Below are 19,704 nucleotides of genomic sequence, written 5' to 3'. Positions count from 1 at the left end.
GATCATGGCTGATCTGATTGTGGCCTCTACTTTCCTGTCTACACCCTATACCCTTTGACTCCCTTGTCAGACAAGAATCTATCTAACTCAGTCTTAAAAAAATATTCAGTGATCCTGCCTCCTCTCCTCTCTGGGGAAGGGAGCTCCACAGGCTCATGACCCTCTGAGAGAAAAGAATTCTCCTAATCTCCGTCTTAAATGGAAGACACTCTATTTTTGAACTGTGCCCCCCTAGTTCTAGTCTCTCCCACAAGGGAAAACATCCTCTCAGCATCCACCCTGTCAAGTCCCCTCAGGATCTTATTTATTTCAATAAGATCACCTCTCAATCTTCTAAACTCTAATCGAGACAGACCCAGCCTGTCCAACCTTTCCTCATAAGGTAACTCCCCCACCCCCATCCCAAGAATCAGTCAAATGGACCTTCTCTGAACTGCTTCTGATGCATTTATATCGTTTCTTAAATAAAGAGACCAAAACTATGCATAGTACTCCAAATGTCATCTCACCAACACCCTGTACAACAGTAGCAAAACATCCCTACTTTTTATAAAAGCAAAATACTGCAGATGCTGAAATAACAACAGAAAATGCTGGAAAAGCTCAGCAGGTCTGACAGCATCTGTGGAGAGAGAAAGAGTTAATGTTTCCAGTCTGTATGACCGCTCTGAAGAAGGATCATACAGACTTGAAACATTAACTCTATTTCTCTCTCCACAGATGCTGTCAGACCTGCTGAGCCTTTCCAGCATTTTCTGTTTTTATCCCTATTTTTATATTCCATTCCCTTTGCAATAAACATCAACATTTCATTTGCCTTCCTGATCACTTGCTGTACCTGCAAACTAACTCTTTCTGATTCATGTACCAGGGCACCCAGATCCCTCTGTACCCCAGAGTTCTGTAATCTTTCTCCATTTAAGTAATTTGCTGCTTTTCTATACTCCCTGTCAAAGTGGACGAGTTCACATTTTCCCACATTGTACTCCACCTCCCAAATTTTTACCCACTCACTTAACCAATGTTCCTTTGCAGACTCCTTATGTCCTCCTCACAACTTACTCTCCTACCTATCTTTGAATCATCAGCAAATTTAGCAACTATTTGGTACCTTCACCCAAGTCATTGATATAGATTGCCTGTGACACTCCACTAGTTACATCATGCCAACATGAAAATGAGCCATTTATCCCAACTCTGTTTCCTGTTAGCTAACTCATCCTCTATCCATGTTAATATGTTACCCCCTACACAATGAGCTCTTATTTTATGCAGTAACCTTTGATGCGGCCCCTTATCAAACGCCTTTTGGAAATCCAAGTACACCACATCTACAGGTTCCCCTTTATCCATTTTGCTTATTATTTGCTCTAGGAACTGAAATAAATTAGTCAAACATGATTTCCATTTCACAAAACTGTGTTGACTCTGCCTGATTGTATTGAGATTTTCTAAGTGCCCCGTTATAACTGCCTTAATAACAGATTCCAGCAATTTCCCTATGGCCGATGTTAAACTAACTGGCCTGTAGTTTCCTGCTTTTGTCTCCCTCCTTTCTTGAATAGAGGAGTCACATTCATGGGAATTTTGGAAAATTACAACCAATGCATCTATTTTCTCTACAGTCACTTCTTTTAAGATCCTAGGATGAAGTCCATCCAATTGAGTTGGATACTGAAGTGCACAAAGGATGCAGGAGAGGGAGCACAACCTTCCCTTTTGTTGTGAGGTATATCTTGAACTAAGCCAGCTCCTCTTCATCCTGGCTTCTGGTTGAAGCAAGTTGGTCAGATCCTGAGTTGAGCCAGTCCAGCTGGCTATGGTCAACCCTGACACTGTGAGATCTTACTCCCTGGTGCTGTAAAAAGGGGGCATGTCCTGTCTTTCCCAGCTCTACTCCACTCTGACAGAGTTCCCCGAGGGGTGCTGTGCTGTGCATTTCTGTGACAGGCAGGATCAGAAGATCCTTGAAGAAGAGCACAGCAGTGTTGAGTCAGGAGAAATTGCCGAGCGCAGGGGCAACCCACTCATCATTGCCGCTGCTTGGGAGATTCGGGCCACTATCATGGAAAAAACCCAAGGGAAGAAACTTGTAATCTTTCAAGTGTCTATTAGATTTGTAAACAAACAAGAAACCACAACGACACATTCTGTTATTATAGGTTTGTAAAAGTTTCAATGGTTCGAAAACCACCTGCTGAGCTGAAGCTTTTGAAATCCAGGCAAGCATTCATAATTGAGCTGCTGTCATAGCAAAAGCTTCCAGCTCACTGACAGAACAGAAATCCATTTGAATTTCAAAGCAGAGTGCCTGTCTATGAATGGAGGTGGGGGGGGGGGGGGGGGGGGGGGGAGACCATTTTTTCTACCTTCAGAAGCAGGAATTTTTTAAAATAGCCAAATCTGGTAGTCCAATCAAATCAGGGCACAAAAATATGACAGCATAGGCCATCTTTTTTCCATTTTTTTTTACTGCATTATGATGCTTTTTCCATTTGGAAAGTACTGTAATGCATTTGGATAAATACACAAAGCTGGTCAATGCAAGAATCAACTTACCTTTGAAAGACAGATCCCTACACGAGTCACTGCATTAAAAACACATCTCCATTACAACGCAGCACCTAATAGTGACATTTGAAGGTGCGAAAACATTTTATACTTACCTTTCAGAATGTTCCAGACTCCTCAGCAGGCTTTGCATTTTCTTTACAAACTCTCAAACCTGACGTTCTTTAATGGGTTTCCAAAGCCCACTCCACAAGATGAAAATGGTGTGTGGGAGGAACTCAGAATTTTACCCCCATTTATACCTCAGTGAGGGGGGGGGATGAGTGTCCTTTTCACATACTAGGCATTCCCGACTCACAAAAAGGCCAAAGGAATGCGGAGGAAAACCAGATTTCCTCCAAAAAAATTAAGGCCAGAATGTTCGGCTTGGCAAACGGGTGTGGGGCCTGCTTGCTGAGGTGTAACACGACGCACGGTGACATCAGGCGGGCGTCCTGGCATCAGGCGGGCGTCATTTAGATTTTCAGTTCGGCAGGCGCGCAGCCGACTCGGCCCAGGCGGCCTTCGCAATTTTCATGGAACCTCATCCACGGGCGGGATGAGGTTACGTGAAGGGTTTATAAATTAAATAAACTTTTTCATTCATGTTCATTGGCATGTCTCAGCTCATGTGGCACTGTCACATGAGGGGACTTGTCTTAACAATTCTTCTTTTCTTTATTTAAATGTTTAAAACACAAGCTAATCTCCCTGAGGCAGCTCTGTGCCTCAGGGAGATTTCTGTGCTCTTTGGCGTGCATGTGTGAAAGAGCGCAGGTCCCAACTCAGGGAACCCCCACCCCCCGCCGACCCTCACAGGGAGCGCTCAGTGCTCCCGGGTGCGCGTCACGCTGGGTGGGTCTTAATTGGCCCGCCCACGTAAAATGGCAATCGGGTCCGCGCCCGGCCGCCCCTGCACAACCCCCGATGGGGGAAAATTCTCCCCTAAGTGTGGCATTCGTGCCCGAGGAGGTGCATTTCGGGCATGCACCTCCCCACCCAGAAAATATTGGGCCCATTGTATTACGAAAAATGGGACGTTATTTGAAACCTAAAAGGTTCCAAAGTGCTTCTCAGGAGCATAATTGAACAAAATGTGACTGAGCCACATAAGGAGATATTAGGACAAGTTACCAAATGCTGGTCAAAGAAATAAGTTTTAAGAAACATCTCAAAGGAGAAAAAAGAGGTGGAGAGAATTAGGGAGGGAATTCCAGAATTTAGGAGCTGAAGGAGCTGAAGGAATGGCCACCAGAGGGACAGGGATGGTTAAGGTGCTGGAATTGAATCAAAGATCTCAGAGGGTTGTGGGTTAGTGAATACAGGAGGGGCAGAGGCCCTGGGGTGATTTGAAAACCAGAATGATGATTTTAAAGTTGAAGTGTTGCCAGACCAGGAGCCAATGTAGGTCAGCGAGCATGGGGATGATAGATGATGAGGATTTGGTGGGAGTTAGGACGCAGCCAGCAGAGTTCTGGATGAGGTCTAGCTTATAGTGGGTGGAAAATGGGAGGCTGACCAGGACAGTGCTGGAATATTCAAGTCGAAAGGGTAACACAGACATTGAGAAGGGTTTCAGCAGCTGATGAGTTGAGGGAATGGCAGAGTCAGATGATGAGACGAAATTTAAGCAGATTTCAGGCTGATGATTTCACAAATACCGATAGGTGACTGAGGAGGAGCCTCAGTTACTGTGAGTGCATTTCGTAGATGCCTGGAATGTGACTGTCTGAGGGGCAGTACCAATGGACCAGGTTTCTTTTCATGGGCACACAGTTGAAAAATTTAGGCCAGGGTGTTAATGATTTCTGAAAGCATGTTTTACAAAATACAAACGACTTACCAATCTCTTCCACATATTTAAAGAAACATGTAGTACAAAATCCATTCTGTTCTTCAGTCCCAAAGTACTGACAGTTTGGATTTCTGCATTTTCCAGATTCACTGGTCTGACTGAACTTCTGCCTTTGATCCTGGTGAGGCTCAGGAGTACCTCCTCGAGTGCCACTGTAGGCCAATGCAACTTGCAGTGCATCTGAAGGAATGTGCTCTGTTCTGGCATGGGACTTTGCAAGAGAATCCATTGTTTTTAAGCAAGAGAAACACAAACCATTGAACTTTCTTATTTCTTGCTTACAACTGCTGCACCTTTCTCCCCACAAATCCATCCTTTCGTCCACTAATTCACCCACCAACTTTGGAAAGCACGGTTCAGAGTTACTGTCTCCCTCCGGAGAGTATTCCAGGTGATCATTTCTGTGGAAGCAACTTGGACAAAGCCCGTTCTGTGCCACAGTTCCAGTGAATGGACAGTGAGATGTTTTGCACTTCAGGGCATTGGTCTCACTGAAGAAAGGGATGTGTGATGGTGATGCTGGAGGAGTTGACTGAGTATTCCCGATGTCTTGCAGTCCAAAGATCATTGTTCTTTCTGACTGTAACTCCTTCAAATCTTCATTAGGTCCTTGGTTACTACTTTGCTTCCAGTTGTTGGTCCCTGTAGACATTTCTTTCTTTTGGAAAGCATCGTGACACATGTGGCAAAATGGTTTTGTAAATTTTGAACAAAAGTATGTGCAACCGTGAGTCAAACATTTGTCTCCCACAATAGATAGATTTGAGAGAAAAGTGAGCTCCTCCTCATTCCCAACACTTTGTTCCTTGTCGATGTTTTCCTGCCAGAATTTATACTGATGATTAACCAGCTGGAAATAATCTTCAACCAAGTTAAGATCATCAGGCAAAGGATTTATAAACAACCTGCAAAAAGAAACAAAACTGCACTTATTTATAATCTTATTTTTCTCCTTTGAAGGATTTAGCTTCCATGAAATCATCTTCAGTTATAAGACTTTTCAGTTACTTCATAGGAACAAAGATTCGGAAATGAAAAAGCCACTCGGTTCTAGTTGACTTACGCAGGTGATAGTCTCTGCCCCAAACTATTTAATCACCTGAGGGATTTCAAAACAAATTGTATCAGCTGCACTAGTCCCTCAAAGTGAGAGATTTGGAGATGTGTCCAGGGTTGAGGACTGAAAAAATATCATTAACAAATTGGTACTCAATTTGCCTTCAATCTAAAAATTATAGACACAGCATTATGCAATTTTAAAAAAATTATTTCATAGGACGTGGGCATCACTGGCAAGGTCAGCATTTGTTGCCCATCCCTAATTGCCCTTGAACTGAGTGGCTGCTGGGCCACTCTAGAGGGCAGTTAAGAGTCAACCACATTGCTGTGGATCTGGAGTCACATGTAGGCCAGACCAGGTAAGGACGGCAGATTTCCTTCCCTAAAGGACATTAGTGAACCAGATGGGTTTTTAATAACAATAATGATAACTTCACAGTCACCATTACTGAGACTAGTTTTATATTCCAGATTACTAATTGAATTTAAATTCCACCAGTTACCATGGTGGGACTTGAACCCATGTCCCCAGGACATTAGCCTGGGCTGCTAGATCACTAGTCCAGTGACATTACCACTACACTATCTCCCTCAATCTGGGTTAAATCTTCGCAGTGATCCTATAAAATCTACAAAATGTCATTGTTCACTAAGCAAATGCATTAACTTGGAACCTTTGTTTCGAGGCTCTGATACTAATACAAAGAGTGATTAGATCTTTTATTCTCAAAGTTCACTGCTAATCACCGGTCCTAGACTTCCAATTTTTCTCAATACGTTACTTCTCGGTCTCCAGAAAGGAGGTAGTTGAGTTGATATTGGCTATGGAATCAATTAGCCTCCGCATCACCCACAATCCTTTACTTCCCTTCGACTTCCTTGATTGAACTAAGGAAATTTGCATATTTGTATCTTTTATTACAACTTGAATTCTGCTCTCAGTGGGTCTGGACTTGGTGATACAAGACAACTTCTTAAAGCCTTTGTTGGTGAATAGCTGTGAAGCAGCTTGCAACGTTTTACCATATTAAAGGTGCTATATAAATGCAAATTGCTTGCCTGGTTTGAAGCACCAGACTGTGCTGCTTCCTTCTGTTGGGTGGTGGCCCATGTTATATTGTCACAAGCATTGGGTGCCTTACTCTAATATATTAATGAGCCCAACCCTGGCAATACAGGGCAAGGGCATTGTGGGAGAAAGCAGTTCCTCAACGATAGTTACTCTATTGTATCTCGGGTATGCCGCTGACGCCCAGTCGTTTCTCAGGCCAGGTTTTGGCTATTGAGGCGGGTAGTTTGAGTTGGAAAATTTCCTGAATTGTCAGACCTGTATTGTAAAAAGTACCCCGAAGGCATAATTTTCAGTCTGGGGCGGTGAGCAGGTGCGGAATACAGTAGGGTCTGCCGACCTCGGAAGCATTGTGTAGGCAGCTGAGTGCCGAAGCAGGGTGGCTAAAAGAGCTGCCTTGGTTTGTTGGGGCTTTATACCAGTTGTTTTAGAAGTTACATCCTTTAGCCCTCACATCCGCTTAACACCATCCCCCCCCAACCATCACTACGCATCATGACCCCCCATAACCTCCATGTTATTTCCATGGCCACTTACCCAGTTTTCACCCTGGGCAGATCTCAGGAGCCATTTGGCAATGAAAAAAGTAAACTTCTAACAATGTATGCCAGCTCTCACTCTGACACATTTAACAGTGAGAGAAAACTCCCTTTCATAGAGTCCATTCAGAGCTTTTAAATCTCCACAAGCAGTTAATCTCTTATAAAAACAAACCAACTTCTATTCAGACCCCACACCAAATACAACTAATCCTTTAATAGACCCTTTAAGCTGCCAATAAAACTGTGAACTCAGAACCCCTGCTGAGATAATTGTAGCTTTTAAAATCAGCCAAACATTTACAATGACACAATGATAGCCCTTGGAAATGTTAACAAAGAGCTCTATTGAAATTTCACAACCAGATGTTATGTTATTTTTAAACCTACTCCTGTCAATCAAAGCAGTCCAGCAAAATGTTTCTTTAAAACTCACAGTGACAGCTGCAGCCTGTATTGATTTAAAGCTTGAAGAACAGGAGATTTAAAAACTTCAGATCATGACAGTTATACAGGACTTACCAACCTTCAGGAGCATTTACGTTTACTCCATCAATTTGTGATTCCCACACTGGGTTAGTGCCCTTCAAACAGCCAAAATGGAGTATGTGTCGCAACTCAGCACCGAGCTCAAATGGCCCGGCTGAGTTAGTGTTTCCGGTATGTGTGACTCACACCCCTCCCCATTTCCCCATTGTGTGACTCACACCCCTCCCCCTTTCCCCATTGTGTGACTCACACCCCTCCCCATTTCCCCATTGTGTGACTCACACCCCTCCCCATTTCCCCACTGTGTGACTCACACCCCTCCCCGTTACCCACTGTGTGACTCACACCCCTCACCCTTTCCCCACTGTGTGAATCACACCCCTCCCCCTTTCCCCACTGTGTGTCTCACACCCCTCCTCCTTTCCCCACTGTGTGAATCACACCCCTCCCCCTTTCCCCACTGTGTGTCTCACACCCCTCCTCCTTTCCCCACTGTGTGAATCACACCCCTCCCCCTTTCCCCATTGTGTGACTCACACCCCTCCCCCTTTCCCCACTGTGTGTCTCACACCCCTCCCCCTTTCCCCACTGTGTGACTCACACCCCTCCCCCTTTCCCCACTGTGTGAATCACACCCCTCCCCCTTTCCCCACTGTGTGTCTCACACCCCTCTCCCTTTCCCCACTGTGTGTCTCACACCCCTCTCCCTTTTCCCACTGTGTGTCTCACACCCCTCCCCCTTTCCCCCACCGTGTGTCTCACACCCCTCCCCCTTTCCCCCACTGTGTGTCTCACACCCCTCCCCCTTTCCCCACTGTGTGTCTCACACCCCTCCCCCTTTCCCCACTGTGTGAATCACACCCCTCCCCCTTTCCCCACTGTGTGTCTCACACCCCTCTCCCTTTCCCCACTGTGTGTCTCACACCCCTCTCCCTTTCCCCACTGTGTGTCTCACACCCCTCTCCCTTTCCCCACTGTGTGTCTCACACCCCTCCCCCTTTCCCCCACTGTGTGTCTCACACCCCTCCCCCTTTCCCCCACTGTGTGTCTCACACCCCTCCCCCTTTCCCCACTGTGTGAATCACACCCCTCCCCCTTTCCCCACTGTGTGTCTCACACCCCTCTCCCTTTCCCCACTGTGTGTCTCACACCCCTCCCCCTTTCCCCCACCGTGTGTCTCACACCCCTCCCCCTTTCCCCACTGTGTGTCTCACACCCCTCCCCCTTTCCCCACTGTGTGGCTCACACCCCTCCCCCTTTCCCCACTGTGTGTCTCACACCCCTCCCCCTTTCCCCCACTGTGTGTCTCACACCCCTCCCCCTTTCCCCCACTGTGTGTCTCACACCCCTCCCCCTTTCCCCCATTGTGTGTCTCACACCCCTCCCCCTAGAGGATAGTGCGAGAGGAGGACCCTGGACGGGCAGTCAGCAGCACCTAGAGGCATGGGGAGTTGAGGAGGAGCGCGAGAAGAGTCGGGGGTTGAAGAGGAGCGCGAGAAGAGTCAGGAGTTGAAGAGGAGCGTGAGAGGAGCCGGGAGTTGAAGAAGAGCGCGAGAGGAGTCGGGAGTTGAAGAGGAGCGCGAGAGGAGTTGGGAGTTGAAGAGGAGCGCGAGGGGAGTCGGAAGCCGAAGAGGAGCGCGAGAGGAGTCGGGAGCCGAAGAGGAGCGCGAGAGGAGCCGGGAGTTGAAGAGGAGCGCGAGAGGAGTCGGGAGCCGAAGAGGAGCGCGAGAGGAGTCGGGAGCCGAAGAGGATGAGGTACTAAAAGCAGAATATAGGGAGTTAGGAAATAAGTTGAAAAGTAGGACCTCAAAGGTTGTGTTCTCAGGATTACTACCAGTGCCACGTGCTAGTCAGAGTAGAAATAGCAGGATATATCGGATGAATACGTGGCTGAAGCGATGGTGTGAGGGGGAGGGTTTCAGTTTCCTGGGACATTGGGACCAATTCTGAGGGAGGTGGGACCAGTACAAGCTGAACGGGTTACACCTGGGCAGAACCGGGACTGATGTCCTTGGGGGAATATTTGCTCGAGTGGTTGGGGAGGGTTTAAACTAAAATGGCAGGGGGATGGGAACCTATTCAAGGAGTCAGAGGAGGAGGAATCAAGGACAGAAAGGGGAATAAGAAAAGTGATAGGCGGAGAAATCAAGGGCAAGAATCAAACGGGGCCTCAGTGAAACATAATGGGAACAGGACAAGTAATGTTAAAAAGACAAGCCTTAAGGCTTTGTGCCTTAACACGAGGAGCATTCGCAATAAAGTGGACGAATTAACCACGCAAATAGATGTAAACAGGTATGATATAGTTGGGATTACAGAGATATGGCTGCAGGGTGGCCAGGGATGGGAACTGAACATCCAGGGGTATTCAGTATTCAGGGAGGACAGACAAAAAGGAAAAGGCGTTGGAGTTGCATTGCTGGTTAAAGAGGGAATTAACGCAATAGTGAGTAAAGATATTAGCTCCGACGATGTGGAATCTGTATGGGTAGAGCTGAGAAACACTAAGGGGCAAAAATGTTAGTGGGGGTTGTATATAGACCCCCAGACTCTAGTGGTGATGTTAGGAATGGCATTAAACAGGAAATTAGAGACGCATGCAATAAAGGAACATCTGTAATTATGGGTGACTTTAATCTGCATATAGATTGGGCAAATCAAATTAGTAACAATACCGTAGAGGAGGAATTCCTGGAGTGTATATGGGATGGTTTTCTGGACCAATACATTGAGGAACCAATTAAAGAACAGGCCATCCTTGACTGGGTATTGTGTAATGAGAAAGGAATAATTGGCAATCTAGCTGTTCGAGGCCCCTTCGGGATGAACGACCATAATATGATAGAATTCTTCATCAAGTATCTATCTCCACTTGGAAAGGCAAGGTTTGATCAGGGATAGTCAGCATGGCTTTGTCAGAGGGAAGTCATGCCTAACAAATTTGATTGAATTTTCTGAGGTCACCAGGTGTGTAAATGAGGGTAGTGCAGTTGATGTAGTTTATATGGATTTCAGCAAAGCCTTTGACAAGGTCCCACATGGGAGACTTATAAAGAAGGCAAATGCACATGGGATACAGGGTAATTTGATAAGGTGGTTTCAAAATTGGCTTAGTTGTAGGAGGCAGAGGGTGATGACAGAAGGTTGCTTTAGTGACTGGAAGCCAGTGTCCAGTGGCGTGCCACAGGGATCTGTGCTGGGTCCCCTATTATTTGTCATTTATATAAACTACATAGATGACTCTGTGGGGGGTGGGATTAGTAAGTTTGCAGATGACACAAAGATTGGCCGGGTGGTTAACAGTGAGGTTGAGTGTCTTGGGCTACAGGAAGATATAGACGGGATGGTCAAATGGGCAGATAAGTGGCAGATGGAATTTAACCCTGAAAAGTGTGAGGTGATACACTTTGGAAGGAGTAATTTGACAAGGAAGTATTCAATGAATGGCATGGCACTAGGAAGTCCTGAGGAACAAAGGGACCTTGGCGTGTGTGTCCATAGATCTCTGAAGGCGGAGGGACATGTTAGTGGGGTGGTGAAAAAGGCATATGGGGAACTTGCCTTTATCAATCGAGGCATAGATTACAAAAGAAGGGAGGTCATGTTGGAGTTGTATAGAACCTTGGTGAGGCCACAGCTGGAGTAGTGTGTGCAGTTCTGGTTGTCACATTATAGGAAGGATGTGATTGCACTGGAGGGGATGCAGAGGAGATTCACCAGGATGTTGCCTGAGATGAAACATTTAAGTTATGAAGAGAGGTTGGATAGACTTGGGTTGTTTTCATTGGAGCAGAGAAGACTGAGGGGCGACCTGATCGAGGTGTACAAGATTATGAGGGGCATGGACAGAGTGGATAGGGAGCAGCTGTTCCCCTTAGTTGAAGGGTCAGTAACAAGGGGGCATAAGTTCAAGGTGAGGGGCAGGAGGTTTGGGGGATGTGAGGACAAACCTTTTTACCCAGAGGGTGGTGACGGTCTGGAATGTGCTGCCTGGGAGGGTGGTGGAGGTCGGTTGCCTCACATCCTTTAAAAAGTACCTGGATGAGCACTTGGCACGTCATAACATTCAAGGCTATGGGCCAAGTGCTGGTAAATGGGATTAGGTAGGTAGGTCAGGTGTTTCTCACGTGTCAGTGCAGACTTGATGGGCCGAAGGGCCTCTTCTGCACTGTGATTCTGTGATCAAGATGGAGAGTGATGTAGTTGATTCTGAGACTAGGGTCCTGAATCTTAATAAAGAAAACTATGATGGTATGAGACGCGAGTTGGCTATGATGGATTGGGAAATGTTACTTAAAGGGATGACGGTGGATAGGCAATGGCAAACATTCAAAGAGCAAATGGGTGAACTGCAACAATTGTTTATTCCTGTCTGGCGCAAAAGTAAAATAGGAAAGGTGGCCAAACCATGGCTTACAAGGGAAATTAGAGACAGTATTAGATCCAAGGAAGAGGCATACAAATTGGTCAGAAAAAACAGACCTGTTGATTGGGAGCAGTTTAGAATTCAGCAAAGGAGGATCAAGGGATTGATTAAGAAGAGGAAAATAGAGTATGAGAGTAAGCTTGCAGGGAACATAAAAACTGACTGTAAAAGTTTCTATAGATATGTGAAGAGAAAAAAATTGGTGAAGACAAATGTAGGTCCCTTGCAGTCTGAAACAGGGGAATTTGTAATGGGGAACAAAGAAATGGCTGACCAACTAAATACATACTTTGGTTCTGTCTTCACAAAGGAGGACATCAATAACATACCAGAAATGTTGGGGAACACAGGGTTTAGTGAGAGGGAGGAACTGAAAGAAACCAGTATTAGTGGGGAAATGGTGTTGGGGAAATTGATGGGATTGAAGGCCGATAAATCCCCAGGGCCTGATAATCTACATCCCAGAGTACTTAAGGAAGTGGCCCTAGAAATAGTGGATGCATTGGTGCTCATCTTCTGAGATTCTATAGACTCTGGAACAGTTCCTACAGATTGGAGGGTAGCTAATGTAACCCCACTATTTAAAAAGGGAGGCAGAGAGAAAACAGGGAATTATAGACCAGTCAGCCTGACGTCGGTAGTGGGGAAAATTCTAGAGTCCATTTAATATTTAATTTAATAGATTGAATAGCTGAGCACATGGAAAACAGTGACAGAATCGGACAGAATCAGCATGGATTTATGAAAGGGAAATCATGCTTGACAAATCTCCTGGAATTTTTCGAGGCTGTAACTAGTAGAGTTGATGAGGGGGAGCCAGTGGATGTGGTTTATTTGGACTTTCAGAAGGCTTTCGACAAAGTCCCACATAAGAGATGGCGTGTAAAATTAAAGTTCATGGGATTGGGTGTAGAGTATTGAGGTGTATAGAAAACTGGTTGGCAGACAGGAAACAAAGAGTAGGAATAAACGGGTCTTTTTCCGAATGGCAGGCAGTGACTAGTGGGGTACTGCAGGGATCGGTGCTGGGACCCCAGTTATTCACAATATATATTAATGATTTAGATGAGAGAACTAAATGTAATATCTCCAAATTTGCAGATGACACAAAGCTGGGTGGGAGGGTGAGCTGTGAGGAGGATGCAGAGATACTTCAGTGTGATTTGGACAAGCTGAGTGAGTGGGCAAATGCATGGCAGATGCAGTATAATGTGGGTAAATGTGAGGTTATCCATTTTGGTAGCAAAAACAGGAAGGCAGATTACTATCTGAATGGCTATAAATTGAGAGAGGGGAATGTGCAACGAGACCTGGGTGTCCTTGTATACCAGTCGCTGAAGGTAAGCATGCAGGTGCAGCAGGCGGTAAAGAAGGCAGATGCAGGAAGGATGTTCCCGATGGTGGGTGAGTCCAGAACCAGGGGTCACAGTCTGAGGATATGGGGTAGACCATTTAGGACTGAGATGAGGAGAAATTTCTTCACCCAGAGAGTGGTGAGCCTGTGGAATTCGTTACCACCGAGAGTAGTTGAGACCAAAACATTGTATGTTTTCAAGATGGAGTTAGATATAGCTCTTGGGGCGAAAGGGTTCAAAGGATATGGGGAGAAAGCAGGAGCAGGCTATTGAGTTGGATGATCAGCCATGATCATAATGAATGGCGGAGCAGGCTCGAAGGGCCGAATGGCCTACTCCTGCTCCTAGTTTCCATGTTTCCGCACTGTGTGACTCACACCCCTCCCCCATTTCCCCACTGGTACAAATTGAGTCTGTTGGATTCTTCCCAATCCTGCTAAAAATCAGCCCCTAGAATTTTCTAGTCTTTTAATTCAAAGGGAATATTTAGAATCTTGCGCTGATCCAAATTTGCCAGTGGATTGAATCAGGCCCCAGGTATTGCATTTGAAAACTCAATGTTTCCAGTGGGACTTGCAATGAATGAAGTTACATTTAAAAAGGGAGCAGGATTTGTAGGTGGCCATTAACTATCGTTTTACATTCCACTTGCTCGTGCTTTCTGCTCTGCACATTCTGTGCTGTCCTATCAGCTGCAACACTGGCCAAGCAAACACTGCCTTGAGACTCATTGTTTCATTGTGCGCAGTCAGCGAACTCAATTTGAGGATTAGGTCTTTGGAGAGTCATGGATAATGAGAATGACATCATCACGAATTGTGTATTTTTCAGGTAATTGACGAGAGGATTGGACTGACCTGGCTGTATTGACAAATTCCACACTGTGACCGTCTGGGACAGGGATCCCAGTCAGATAATTCCTCAGCAATTGTTTTTTGTCACCTTTTTCAGCATCGAGGAGAAAGCGAGTTGGTAACTCTACAGTCCCATCCTTACTCGGTACAACCAGCGGAAAAGCATTGATTTCTGATGGAGGAAGAAATTTGGAATCTTTTGTTAAAATATATTCCTGGAGCCAGTACAGTGGATAATATAAACGAATGCTTCAATCATCCTCTATATTTTTCCCCACATACTGGAGTTGAAACTTCCCTCCCATTCCCCGACCGGCCTGAAGAAGGCCTCCTTTAGAGATATAGACAGTGCTCTAACAATAAGCTGGGTGGGGGTGGGGGTGGGCGTGGGGATGGGGCGTGGGGATGGGGGTGGGGGTGGGGATGGGGATGGGGATGGGTGGGGATGGGGGTGGGGGGCACTGGCAGTTTCCTCACTGGGTCAAACATATCGGGAACATCAGCTGGGCTAGAGGAGGCCCATTCAGTTAGAATTTCTTTAAAGTTTCTAGTTTCCTTGATGGCCGGTAGGATCTGAAAGGCTCCTTCAGACTCTACAGAGAAACCGCGGTTCCCCCTGCTCAGGGCCACCCCTCCCATTGCTGCCAGGGCCAGACAGTCACTTTGTCATGTTCCCATTCCGGGGTTAAAATTGAGCTCAGAGTCTCTTACCTTGGATCAGTTTCTGAGAACTAAAGGAACAGAGCGATATTATTACTGTCTTCAGTATGTCCAATGCCAGATGACTGGATACAGACTGCTGTCATGCACTGTTGAATGTGTTTCCTGAGTGTTTAATTATGATGAGGAGCTTCCAAAGGGTGGTTGCGAGCAGGTTTGACCAAGGTTCAGACCCCCCAACCTAAGGATTGTTTATAAAAATCGGCCTGCAAGGCAGGAGGAGCCTAGAGCCAGGGTCGCTGGGGTTGCTCCTTCCCCACTGGGTGGTGCTCAGCTGTGTACACTTGAACCAAACTGCTTCGTTATAATGAGATCCCTGAGCAAGTATGGCAGGGTCATTTCTGGGAAGCAGGGGGCTGCATGGGTTTAACCACAGGGACTGTGACCCAGTGAATTTGGCCCTAAAGTACACCTGCTGCTACGAGAGCGTATTTACAATTCCCCCTGTCAGACAGGAAACTCGATTTGTTCACCATTCTTGAACTTAATACTGAGGCTAGTTACAGGCCAGGCTGTAAGTCAGAAGTTTGGCTTTGTTTGTGGGAAAGTTAATGACTAACAGCAGCTATTTTGGCTTGTTGCAGGTGCTTACACGAAATACTACCTGGAGACAGGTCTATTCTTGAAACGGACAAGTTAAACATCTTACCTGGCCCTACATCATTTATACTGACGAGTGGTGTAAAATATTGATTCACATAGCTGAGCAAAATGGGATAAGCGTGGCAGTGATGGGGAGGCCAGTGCAAAGGCAGGTAAATCCCAGCTGGGCTCGATGTCATTGTAAATGAAGCACTTTTGGAACTTTCTTCTGAGTTTCCTGTTAAAAAAAAACCACAGCAGTTACTTCAAAAGTAAGATTACTGCACCCTGTAATGTCAATGTCTCACTTCTATATTGACCCATAGCGCTGTCAGAGGGTCAGTACTGAGGGAGTACCACACTGTCAGAGGGTCAGTACTGAGGGAGTGCTGCATTGTCAGAGGGTCAGTACTGAGGCAGCTCTGCACTGTCAGAGGCTCAATACTGAGGGAGTACTGCACTGTCAGAGGGTCAGTACTGAGGGAGTGCTGCACTGTCAGAGGGTCAGTACTGAGGGAGCACCGCACTGTCAGAGGGTCAGTACTGAGGGAGTGCTGTACTGTCAGAGGGTCAGTACTGAGGGAGTGCCGCACTGTCAGAGGGTTAGTACGGAGGGAGCACCACACTGTCAGAGGGTCAGTACTGAGGCAGCTCTGCACTGTCAGAGGCTCAATACTGAGGGAGTACTGCACTGTCAGAGGGTCAGTACTGAGGGAGTGCCGTACTGTCAGAGGGTCAATATTGAGGGAGTGCCGCATTGTGAGAGGGTCAATACTGAGGGAGTGCTGCACTGTCAGAGGTGCTCCTGTGGATGAACATTAAACTGAGGCCCCATCCGTCCTCTGTGGTGGCCTTAAATTATCCCATGACACTATCTTGAAGAAGAGCAGAGGAATTCTCCCAGCTGTCCTGGCCATTATTTATCCTTCAATTTACATCACAAAAACAGACGATCACATTGTTCTTTGTGGGAGCTTGCTATGTGCAAATTGGTTGCTGCATTTGCTACATTACAACAGTGACTGCACTTCGAAAGTACTTCATTGGCTGTAAAGCACTCTGGGATATCTGGTGGCTGTGAAAAGCTCTATATAAATGCGAGTCTTTCTTTCTTGCCTTACTCATGAATAGATTGATAGAAGGTTGCACAGATAGAAGATTGTTAATGTATGAAGGTGAATGTTGGAGAGCTGCCTCTTTTCATCTCAAATATTTGTCATCATTTTTTGAATATAAACTTGTTGACTTCAGAGTGTGGCTCCTCTTTCTCAACTTTGCCTAATCTTTCTTCCTGATTGTGGATATTGTTAATTATTTAAAAATGTTGCTATATTCCTTTACTCATGTACACATCTGTCTCCAAATCATAGGTGAGCTGATTATGAAGCCCTGAGATTGAATGGATCTTGACATGCAAATCATCAACACTTGGAATCCTGAAACTTCGAAAACAACAACAATAAATTTCCCCAAAGCTTTCCCTCCACCAGGGAAATGTCCACAGTTTTTACCCTGAAAGATTACGGCTGTTATGTCAATAAAACTGCTGAAAAGGTGGTTATTGAGTGTGGGCAAATGTCTCGTTGCAGTAACTGTGAAACCTCATCAGCATCAACTGTTACCAAAACCTCTCTCTCCATTTTATAACTGGTCCCAATGAAAATTCCATTCAATGAACTTTAAACTTTGATTTGATTCCTATGTAAAACTGCTTTGCTATTATTTACAAGTTCATCCTGAAATTTAACTGAAAAAAGCTACTCCCTCTCAACATTAATACTTTAATTATTTTCCCGACTCTAAACTGGCTTATCTTCTTTATCTGTTAGGTAGCTCCAGATCACACATACCTCCAAGCAGCGAGATGGTTAGGGACCTTTACCGCTCGCTCTTCATTTGACTTCTGCTCTAGGTTTCTTCCTAACAATGTGATCATTGTCCCCAGCTTTCTTTTGCAGCTACTTCCTTTTATCTACATCCCCTCACTTTGATTTAAATCAATACTTTCAGAAGCGTTAGTAAAATTGACTGATTTAGTCTGGTGGAGCTAGAAGCACGAGCTCAGAGATGAAGAATTGCAATGGCTTTCTGCAACATTTACATCACAAGTTGTAGCATCAACTCAAAACAGTTTCACTTTGTGATGATATTGCAGCAATCAGGTAAATGCAGTTTAAATCGGAGTGAGACTCCATGGAAGGGGTGGGGGATAATCTTGCTCTGCTTTGCTTCACAGTTAGTTTGGGCTTTGACAGCTGATTTATACTACAGATGTTTAGTATTGCTGTGAAACATTCGGCAGAATCTTCTCACCTTTGTTCCTGCCGGATCGGGTTGGGAGCCTGGCTGACTGAATGTCACACATGATGGTTGATCTTTACCATCTTGACCCTCAGCAGAGTTGTGAAGAGTGGCTGCATAAGCTGCTGACATACCATGGTGAAGGCTGGCATCAGGGAAGTACCAATGAAGATGAGTGAAGTACCAGACAGTTGAAGAGCTTCTGAGGAGCTGGCAATCACCTGTCAAGCACTGAAAGCAACCTTTATAGGAAGGGTAGCTTTGAAAAACAGTCTCTCAATGACCATGGCTGGAGCTCCTCAGTGTACCTGATCAAGGCTTTCCCAGCCTGTCAGTTTCACTGAAGAGGCTCTTCCTGCTGTGCACTGACCTCGGAGACCCTGGTGAGTTATGGACAAGTCGAGAAACAGGTTCCCTTGCAGGGACATCCAGGATTCAGGGTCAAAACAGGATTCAAATGCCTTCTTAACTACCTTAACCACTTCTTAATTATTTACCCACCATATCCAAGGAGTTTCTCCAGTCGCCTTTAATCCCACACCACAGAAAGCTGGAAGAGGGCAGGATGATGGCAGGATCCCAATCTGATCATTCCCAGGACTTTTCCATCCTGCATGCCCAGAATCCACCTCCACCAGGCTGAAACATTTCTGCCTATTGAGGCGAATTAAATCTATGTGAACTAGAAAGTTTTCATCACCTGAAATTCCTGCTGGGCTTGACTTGATAACAAATCAGGAACATTCAAACTGGGCTGATTCCTGGCCATGCCTAACATCTGCACACCCTGTATTCTGGATTATAAACTGCTGCTCCTGGTCATTGAGCAAGGTGCTTCAACAATGGGAAAGTGAGAAAATGTCTCAGGTAGACTGGGTTAACCAATTCGGCACTAATATTCCAGAGCAGGAATTCCTGGAGTGTGTATGAGCTGGGTTTCTGGAACAGTATGTTGAGGAGCCACCTAGGGATCAGACTATATAATGGCAGAGAAACTAATCAGTTGCTCTGTGTCTGGCTTCACGGAAGACGATACAGAAAATCTCCCAGAAACACTAGGTGACCAAGGGACTTGTGAAACTGAGGAACTGAAAGAAATTAGTATTAGAAAAGAGGTAACACTTGAAAAGTTAACTGGATTGAAGGTTGATAAATCCCCTGGACATACAAACAAACTAAACAGGAGCAGGAGTAGGCCAATCAGCCCCTCGAGCCTGCTCTGCCATTCAATAAGATCATGGCTGATCTGTTTGTGTTGACTATCCACATTCCCATCTACTCCCAAAAACCTTTGATTCCCTTGCCCAATAAAAATCTATTGGTGGTGGAGGGAGTGAATGTTTGTGGATGTGGTGCCAGTCAAGCGGGCTGCTTTGTCCTGGATGGTGTCAAGCTTCTTGAGTGTTGTGGGAACTGCACTCATCCAGGCAAGTGGGGAGTATTCCATCACACTCCTGACTTGTGCCTTGTAGATGGTGGATAGGCTTTGGGGAGTCAGGAGGCGAGTTACTCATTGCACGATTCCTAGCCTCTGACCTGCTTTTGAAGCCACAGTATTTATCTGGCTAGTCCAGTTCAGTTTCTGGTCAATGGTAACCACCAGGATGTTGATAGTGGGGGATTCAGTGATGGTAATGTCATTGAACATCAAGGGGCGATGGTTAGATTCTCTCTTGTTGGAGATGGTCATTGCCTGACACTTGTGTGGCACAAATGTTACTTGCCACTTGTCAGCCCAAGCCTGGATATTGTCCAGGTCTTGCTGCATTTGGACATGGACAGCTTCAGTATCTGAGGAGTCGCGAATGGTGCTGAATATTGTGCAATCATCAGCGAACATCCCCACTTCTGACCTTATGATGGAAGGAAGGTCATTGATGAAGCAGCTGAAGATGGTTGGGCCAA

The 19,704-nt window shown here is 45.7% G+C and overlaps 1 protein-coding gene across 1 annotated transcript in view; it reads right to left on the bottom strand.

The window, feature by feature from the left end:
* The window catches only part of LOC144696152 (tumor necrosis factor alpha-induced protein 3-like), a 58,151-nt gene that overhangs the window by 11,254 nt on the left and 27,193 nt on the right, over positions 1-19,704 (bottom strand). Inside the window, exons 4-6 of the mRNA XM_078567501.1 lie at positions 15,566-15,736; positions 14,200-14,368; positions 4,394-5,310 (exon numbers count right to left, since the gene is read on the bottom strand). Of these exons, the coding sequence (XP_078423627.1) occupies positions 4,394-5,310; positions 14,200-14,368; positions 15,566-15,736 (1,257 nt within the window). The remainder of the gene's footprint in view (positions 1-4,393; positions 5,311-14,199; positions 14,369-15,565; positions 15,737-19,704) is intronic.

The sequence above is a fragment of the Cetorhinus maximus genome, chromosome 21 (assembly GCF_964194155.1).
Source record: "Cetorhinus maximus chromosome 21, sCetMax3.hap1.1, whole genome shotgun sequence".
NCBI lineage: Eukaryota > Metazoa > Chordata > Chondrichthyes > Lamniformes > Cetorhinidae > Cetorhinus > Cetorhinus maximus.
This window is presented reverse-complemented; position numbering and strand designations above follow the sequence as displayed.